Genomic DNA, 8,347 nt, shown 5'->3' with positions numbered 1-8,347 from the left:
CCTTCCTCCTTTTCTGCCGGGCGGTCTCGCCCGTGCATCTGACGCTCCCCGCTTTCTGCCGGGCGGTCTCGCCCGTGCTCCTGACAGGTAGATTGAGCTCGGAAAGTTTGAGCAACATCCTGGCGATCGTGAGAGGCGTTTGGGATAAATATGGCAAAATGGGCACGCTGACTGGTCGACCGGCGGTAGACAGCGAGGTATATTCCACGGGAGGACATTTTGAAGTTGTAAGGTATTGATAAAAGACGAACAAATGCAGGAAACGAATTTCAAATCAAGGCGTGTTTGTGGAAGGGCGTACAGGTCCCAGGGCACAAACTTTAGTACGGTGGATCCTGGTGATACATCAGTTTGGCTTGGTTTCCTAAGGAAGAAGTTGTATCTTGCATCCACCGAACTAGGGTTTGTGATCCCTGGACCTGTACGGCTAGAAAGTGGGAAGAGATCGGTAAAATAGATACCTGGTGGTGCTCAACATAAAATAGCGGGCGGCACAAGGTGGACGTATCGGCCTACGCCAGTCGAGACTGACTGTTGAGACTGACTATCGAGACTGAGCGCCCCAGGGGAGGTGCCAAAGGGAAAGGCCGCCGCAAGGGGAAAGGCGTTACAAGAGAAAAAGCCGCCCTCCGTACGCGGTTGACCAGGTACGCGCGTGCGTCCCTGTTGCACAGCAAACGCTCACCCATATTAGCTCGTTTCAACCAGCGTCCACTCGCAGATGTGCACTCCCGTCCGCAGCGCTGGCATCGCCTCGACCCCTAGGGGCACCCTCTCCAGTGGCTGTATTCTCCGAAGGCCTCCCATTCCTCTTCGTACTGTTTCATCACTTGCTCAGCCCATCCCTCACTGCGCCATCCATGTTCATAATCCACCGCGTAAAGTAGCTTGCAGTACTCCCAGTACTCGGGATACCAGCCCGCCTGTTCCCAATCAATAATTCCAACAATCCGCCGAGGGCTATCCCCGTCGGAGATGATGATGTTCCCGAGGGTGAGGTCGCCATGGGTGAAGTAGATCTCCCCCGTGTCGGCAACGAAGTCTCGATAAACATCCCTTTGAAACCCCTCTTGTCCCGGCTTCTGCCGGGTGGCAGCAGCACCCATCCAGTCGTTGAATGACTTGATACTGAAAAAGGGGCCCTCTTCATAATCTAGTTTGAAGAATCTGTCCTGAACGTGGCCGCCGTTGACGGAGCCTGGACCCAATGTTAGTAATGATACGACAGTAGCTGCCGATACAAGGTTACTGAACATACCTATGAACCTAGCAGGGGAGCCTTGCGTGATGCGCCTCAGCGCTGCGATGATTTGGGACAGCTGATCGCGGATAGAAGCTTTATCCGTCGAGGTCAAAGAGTCCCATGCCTGCCGAAGTGTCTTCCCAGATACTAGGCCCATGTAAATATAAACCCGGGTCCCAACCTTCCTCCATCCGAACACCTCGGGGACTGGGACCTCGTTGGACGGAAAAGCCTGTCGGATAGCTCGCAGTGTCAGGGCCTCTTCGGTCCTGAGGTAGTTCGAATGATCCGTTTTGACAACGAGATTCAATTGCTCAAACTTGGCGATTCCTCTGCCGCGCAAATCTGGGTACTGCTGGATGATTTCTTCCGGACTTGGTAATTCAGCCTGTTCTGTACCTTTTGACTGGAAGAAAGATGTGTCGCGAAAGTCGATTTCCGTCAGGGAAGCGTCTGGGAGCAACGAAACATCGATCGATGGCCGGTTGGCTTCGTGTTCAGCCATCGTAGGGGGAGGATGGGTTAGAACCAAGTGGAAGGGAACAGAGCAGCAGCGAGAGGCAACGTGAAGCAATTACGAGGGAGTGCAGTCAGGACCAACGGTCCCTTGGCTGTCCTCACGTGATGTCTCTGCCGTATTGACATGTGTCAAAAGCAATGCTATTGATGCTGCATGGTAGGTAGGTAAGGTACGCGTTCGTTGGCTAATCCCAGCCAAAAGAATCCAAAAAACATACAACACCGAGGATTCCCCAGCGGTCACCCACCTGAGTACTAGTTCGGCCCTCACAATCCCAGGCGTCCAGAAACGGAGATTTCGGCGTCCAGAAACGGACGCCTTTGTACCTTGCTGCTCCCCCTACCGTGCAGAGGCCGTATCCTGGCGCCCCACCCTCCACACCCACTTGAGCACTAACCTAGCCATGTCGGCCCCATCGATCGAGACGGCCTGGGATGCTCGCGGCTACAACGAGGAGAACTCGGACAACGACGGGACCACCGTTCACCAGTATATGGAAAACAGGAAGACGCACAAGGTCTTCACCAACAAGCTTGACCAGGGGCCCAAGGCGGTCATCGATGACCTCTTCGAGCAGGGCGTGCCCAAGAAGCCTGAAGCCTGATGGGCTACTCCCGGGAGAATAGGGCTCCGGATCGAAGATAGAATGCAACGGGCTTTTGTATACGTGACGTAACGAGCAGGACTTTCCAAGGCGTGTCTTTCTACAAGATTTTTCACTTCTTCCCAAGCCGCCAATGTCTGGCTCCTAACGTCTTTCTTCTCTGGTGCGAGGCGCATCAGTGCAACCACACGGGCCAACGCGCACTTTATGTATGCTCGACGGCAACGAGACCAGGACCGAATCGAGCACCTTAGCAAAATTCAGATAGTCACAATGAGAACAAGTTGTCATGTTCCGCATGCCTGTATGGGAGGCCGGCGTGCCGGTTCCAACCATATTGAATTTAACCCCTGTGGCCACCCCTAGGCAGCAGCTGGAGAAAAGGCTGGACTGCGGTCCCCTCCCCTAGACCCACCTCGAGGCATGCAGCACCTAGCTCGGAGCCGTTGTCGTGGTCGTTAGCCTGCGCAGCCCAAGACCCGTACATGATAAAGAGCCCAAACGCCCTTGCCGCCTCGATGTCGTCCGCGCCCAGGTAGCGGGCCTGGGGATGCCGGCCAAGCTCCGCGGTGAGGGTTTCGTAGAAAAAGGCGCGGAGACGTTCCTGCCCGGGGTGCCAGATCCACACGCCCTCACCGGTGCAAACGCCGAGCAAGGTTTCGAGGGAGGCCAGCGCGACGCCGAAGGGGCCGTAAGCGGCCCCTTCCCAGTCGATAACGCCGGCAATGCCGCCCGACAAGCCGTCGGCTTGGATGTTCATTTCCACCAGGTCCGCGTGGTTCAGCACCTGCGGGAACTCTCCCCCGAAGATGGCGGGCAGCCGCGCCCGCACTTCGGCCAGCCTGGGCTGAAACCGCGCGGGGAGGGAGGCCTCCCACGGGGCGAGCTTTTCGTACGCCTGCGCGAGCGCGGCGTCGTCGGCGTTCTGCCGCGCCGTCGACAGCGAGGACGCAACGAAGCTGTAACGGGGTTTGTATATTAAATTAAACAACCAAAAATTCGTGATTCGGGGCAAAAAGGAGGGCACGGACGAGGCAAAGTCCACGACGGTGGCTGTTAGCCGCTCGGCGTCGTGGTCCTGATAAAAGTCCTGTTTGGCCGCGCAGAAGGCAATGCCGCCGGCCAGCGTCATGAGGTAGACGTGCGCTTTGTCACTGAGCCCGCACGTAATCGCATTGCAAGCGGGAATCATGTCCCCGTAGGTCCTTCGGGCTAGGGCGAGGGTGTCTATGTTTAGCGGGGACGAAAGGTCGCGGAACTGGACGATACCCGAATCGCCGGGGCGGGCGTCGGTTTTGGTTACAGTAAAGCTTTCCGCGCCCTGGATGGCTACGGGACGGATGCTGCTGGCGGGGCAGCCAAGGATTTGCGCGGCCTGTTCGAGGCAGATCTGTTCCGTAAGGCCTGGATTTCGCTCAAAGAATCTCTGATTCACGACGGGGGATACGGTTAACACGGCGGCGCGAGAAGGGACATATTTCAAAAGGTGCTCCATTGGGATAATGATAGTGCGTTTGAGTGAGGAAGGAAGAAGGTGGTGTGGGCTGGCTTCACCGGGCAGGTGGGAGGGAGCGGGAGGTGGGGCGCTAATGGCGGGCGGCTATTGGCCAGAGGTCGAGAAGTCCGAATCCCACTTTCACCATGAGTTTTAATCCGGCCCTTCACTGGTTTGACTAGGGGAGAGCGGACGGGATCCCGTATATTCCAGTGGGTATGGTCGTATGTGCTCCTTGTAGCTTGTCCCATTCTTCATATTGCCCTTGGGAGCAATGGTCAGACTTCTCTCGTCCATAGCCAAGGGGCCACCCTGAAATGAAACTGGTATCGCCATGGCTATACATTAGCTGTGGTAACTAAAGAATGTGATTAAAAATGACATCTAAAGCAACTCCCTAATGTTATCATTGGCCCTTATCACAGTGAGAGAACGAGGAACCGAAAAGCAACTGAAGAAAAGCGACGACCCAAAAAGATGAGATAGGGGAAATAGCTGAGGGATGGTCCCTTCCACGTTAAAATACCTGAAATACCAATAGACACTAGTATCTTTCATCACCCCTCTCCCTTCTGTGCCTATCGTTGGCGCTGGGTTTCTCTCGGCATTTCATTTGTCATGTGATGGTCACCGGCGGTGCCACCCCGGCCTCAGTTGCAGGAGCCGTTGGTCTGTAAGCCCCTCCGAGAGCACCCACTCGGGTCTCTACGCATATCTGGGCACCTCTTTGGTCACCTCCTTTCGTTTCCGCGAGATTCTCTGACACCGGACCAGGATCCTTGGCAGCTGGAGATGACGGCTACTCCAAGCGTGCTAAATTACTCTACCTGTAGCGTCCTTCTTCTACACGCCATTGTACGTAGGACAGCTCACATTTAGCTGTCATTTAGAGAGATGGCTGGGAAAGGCGCGCTCGATAGCTTGGTGAAACAAAAAAAAGCAGCGGCTGGCAGGCTCTTCCGAGTCTCAAGCGGCTCCAATCTTTCCGTCCATGGAAACGAATACCTTTTGGGTCTTCGCATTCCCAGTCTCGGCCGCAGGATTTGCCACTTGCACTCGAGGGCCTCGGAATGCCTGGACAGGAAGGTCCCATCCACCAAGTCTCGCAGTAGGGGGCGTGTACTGAGAGATGGAGATGGAGACAAAAATGCGACTTCTTGGACATGTAACGAGGAGGTATCTTGGGTGTATTATGATACATTAACGGCGCCGGCCAATGCTCTCGTTCCATGGCCCTCTCTCAAGACATTCTGTAACCGAGGTGGAGGTTCAGGGGATGTGGGCTGGCTGCCGGACGGACGCTGATTTGGGCGTCTGGCGAGTGGCTGCATCCTACTGCCTCACACCTCTTGCTTTCTGTTATTCTTCCACTTCTCGACTCTCCGACCTGTTAGCGAGGTGGCGACTAGGCGGGTGGCTGAGAGCAAATTGGGCCTCATGACCTTTCTGGACGCTTCCAGATCCCCCAGATCATCATCCGACAGCTTCCTATTTCTTTGGGAATGGGGTGGTTGACACTTCTTGTTGGTCAGGAGACGGGAGGACGTGCATGCGGCCAAAAAGACCCGACCAACGAAGCTGGGCCTCGTCTTGGGCCGGCAACTCTGCTAGGCCTCACCGTCCACTAGGACGTGTCCTTCGGCAAGGGTCGACGATCCTGGGCAGTCGAGCCTCCGCCCAGGGTGGGATCGGCCTGTCTGGAAGAGGAGAGAATCGCCACGTGCGCAAACTTGTGTCCCTTGAACACCACGAAGCCCGAGCGGCACGAGAAGGCCGGCCCAAGAAGGAAAGCCGGCCACCGTTTGCTTGTGCGCCCCGAAGCCAGGGGATGCAGATGGGGTGTTGAAACACGCCGCCGTGGAGAAACGGGAAGCGGCCATGTCCCGGCGTTCCCTGATGGCAGGTTGGTAGAAGTAGGGTGGTGGAAATGAGCCCGTGGGAAGGGGCAGGTGGCATTATGGGTCGTTGGTGGTGTTTCGCCACACCCAAGCCATTGGGTCGAACGGAACGGCCACTCAGCGGATAGGTGCGTCGGCTGTCCTCAGCATCTCGAGAGGAGGCGAGGAAAGGGCATGCGTATTGTCGCCGTCAAGCATACGTCAACGGCGTCGTCGATGGCCCAGCATAGGGCCCCTAGCGAGGCCCAGGTCGACTCGCAGAGCTCGCCTGTCCTTTATAGGATGAGAGGGATAGAGCATTTGGGGGGCAGAAGGCGGCAAGAGGTGACAGCGACGTCGCCCTTATGAACAACGACAGTCTCAGACCATAATGAGGTCAAGGCGGGCCAATTCCTGCAACAGAGGCGTCGCAGCGGACTGTCAACAGCCGGCACAGACTCCCTCGTCTCCAGGGAGCGTTGACCGCCGATATGAGGTCATTTTGCGTGCTGTCAGGCTTTCTATCAAGGAACCAGCGCCCCGATACTGCCCGCCTCGGTGGAAGGATGACGGAACGGGGGGCTGGCCGCTGCCTGCTGCTGACATCAGGAGTGAGCAAATGGCTGCCCCATGGACGGACAAAACAAGCAGGCAGGCAGTGCTCAGCTCAGGCCTAAGCTAAGGCAGACACGTTGCTTTTTTTTCTCCCTCGAAAGGCTTGCAGCAGACACACATACGCTGGACAACAAGCCATGGTTGTTGCTGCATGTGACATGCAAGTGCAATTCCATTGACCGTGCCGGGGTCTGAGCCCTGGGAGGAGGAGGTTGTTGGGCAGGCGGGCGAGGCCGAGCTAAGGAGTAAAGACGGGAAAAGAAAAAAGAACATGGAGGAAGCAAGGGGCAGGAGAAAGCCAAGAAAATGACAGCAATAGCAGATTGAGACGGAGGAAGAAAAGGCCGACGGGCAAGCACGACGAGTCTTTACGGTTTGCCGTCTGGCCTCGTTCTCCAGGGCCAGCAGAGCCAGGCACGGGCCAGACACGAGCCAGACACGAGCCAGGCACGAGCCAGGCACGAGCCAGGAGGCAGGTATGCGGTGTCAGTAGGCTGTGTGCACCTGCCTCCTCAATAGGGAAGCTCCCAGGCGAGCCAGGTTTGCTGGCCGACATCTTTCTATGTCTGGTTGCAGAAATGCCATTTGTTCGGGGGTCCTCCTGCCTGCGGCGGTCCAGCACAGCACATAGCACAGTGCCGCACACGGCAGGCCGCCATTCGCGCAGTTTCACGGTCTGCAACGCGGCATGGTGGGGCTGGCGAGCCGGAACATTACCTTGGAAGGAGCTCCCATGGGTGTCCCTCCTGCCTCCAGTCGGAAAAGGGCTCGCTGGGTCGCGCTACCGAAATTCGAGCACTAGTCTACTGCACGACTTTTACAATCAAGCACACCATGTCCAATGGCGGCGGCGGTGCGATGCAACACAGTGCCCAAATCGTCAAACCTGGCCAAACTGAGCTCACCAGCGCACACCAGCACACCACCTAGAAAACAGACAACTGCAGGCACTGCAGGCACACCGCACCAGCGCCCTCCCGGCTCCCCCAACAGGCGCGCGACCCGGGCGCCTCCCAGCGCAGCACCCACAGCGCAACAGCACAGCAGTACCACCTACAGCTGTGGCCTCACCATTGCTGCAAGGGTAGCACGGCACCAACAGAGGCGCCTTGGCACGCCCATTTTCTCACATTTCCTATTTGCTGCCCTGGGGCTTCCTTGTGGGCGGCATGCAGAGACGTGCCTGGCTGATGCAGGTGACTGAGGGAATCACGGCTCCGAGGGGGTGGCAGCGAGCGAGCGCAGTGTGCCAGGCAGGTCCCTCTGGCTGCGACCCGTATCACGCCCTCGAGTCGCATGGCCGCGAGATCATTCTCTTTTTTTTTTTTTTTTTTTTTTCTCGCTCTCGCCAGACATGCCTGGCAGTCTGTGGGGTTGTGTGTGTGTGCGTGGTTCGATACTGGCTGTGTCCGCTGCAGCGCAAGGCAAGAGGGAGAACAGGCTGTGTGGGCTAAAGGCAGAGAACCCAACTCGTCGACGCACACGGCGCCCGCGCCCCCCAGGGCGGCGCAAAACAAAGTGATGTGTCAAAAAGTGGCACAAAGGCTCGGCGCAGGTTGTGTGATATGCCAGAAAACTGCCAATGCCAACCAGACTCAGCCGGGCCGGTTGAAGCTCTGGACCGAAGCTTGAACCAAGCGTCGACTCCTGTCGTGCTCCGTCCGTCCGCCCCTTCCTGGGAGGGGCCCCAGCCAGCCAGCCAGCCAACCATTCCCACCTTGGACCGCCCGGCGTGGGTGGGTGACAGCAAAACGAAACGAACGGAACCGACCCCCATCGCAACGTGTGGATAGCTCTTTGTCCAGAGCATGCATGCATAGGTACTGTACAGTACGCCCACGCAGCCCACACACCCACACGCCCACGCACCCTGTCGCGCGCCTCGATACTCCCCTTCTCCAGCGTACTAGTAGCTCGAGTAAGTTCAGTCGGGGGAGGTGGGACGGGACGAAGGTGGTGGTTTGTTTACATTGGGGGGGGGGGGGGGGGGGGG

At 57.3% G+C, this 8,347-nt stretch overlaps 3 protein-coding genes and 1 non-coding gene across 4 annotated transcripts; 1 reads left to right on the top strand and 3 right to left on the bottom strand.

Moving 5' to 3' along the window:
• Positions 1-335: 335 nt before the first annotated feature.
• On the bottom strand, positions 336-1,942 carry GGTG_13852 (hypothetical protein). Its single transcript, XM_009231774.1, has 2 exons — positions 1,259-1,942; positions 336-1,198 (listed from the first exon to the last, which is right to left on the bottom strand). Exons 1-2 carry the CDS (start codon positions 1,746-1,748, stop codon positions 762-764), a joined length of 927 nt encoding a protein of 308 aa, XP_009230038.1. The 5' UTR covers positions 1,749-1,942; the 3' UTR covers positions 336-761.
• Positions 1,943-2,166: 224 nt separating this feature from the next.
• GGTG_13851 (hypothetical protein) lies at positions 2,167-2,424 on the top strand (the record flags this gene model as incomplete). The annotated part of the gene is made up of 1 exon (XM_009231773.1): positions 2,167-2,424. One exon carries the CDS (start codon positions 2,167-2,169, stop codon positions 2,365-2,367), a length of 201 nt encoding a protein of 66 aa, XP_009230037.1. The 3' UTR covers positions 2,368-2,424.
• A 212-nt stretch (positions 2,425-2,636) lies between these two features.
• On the bottom strand, positions 2,637-3,867 carry GGTG_13850 (hypothetical protein). The gene is made up of 2 exons (XM_009231772.1): positions 3,399-3,867; positions 2,637-3,326 (listed from the first exon to the last, which is right to left on the bottom strand). The coding sequence occupies exons 1-2, from the start codon at positions 3,860-3,862 to the stop codon at positions 2,711-2,713; spliced, it is 1,080 nt and encodes a 359-aa protein (XP_009230036.1). The 5' UTR covers positions 3,863-3,867; the 3' UTR covers positions 2,637-2,710.
• A 101-nt stretch (positions 3,868-3,968) lies between these two features.
• On the bottom strand, positions 3,969-4,088 carry GGTG_20284. The gene has a single exon (XR_653016.1). It is a non-coding gene; the product is annotated as a 5S ribosomal RNA (ribosomal RNA).
• Positions 4,089-8,347: the final 4,259 nt, after the last annotated feature.

Source organism: Gaeumannomyces tritici (assembly GCF_000145635.1).
Source record: "Gaeumannomyces tritici R3-111a-1 unplaced genomic scaffold supercont2.65, whole genome shotgun sequence".
Lineage (NCBI taxonomy): Eukaryota > Fungi > Ascomycota > Sordariomycetes > Magnaporthales > Magnaporthaceae > Gaeumannomyces > Gaeumannomyces tritici.
Note: the sequence above shows the minus strand (reverse complement) of the source record. Positions and strands in the feature narration are given on the sequence as shown.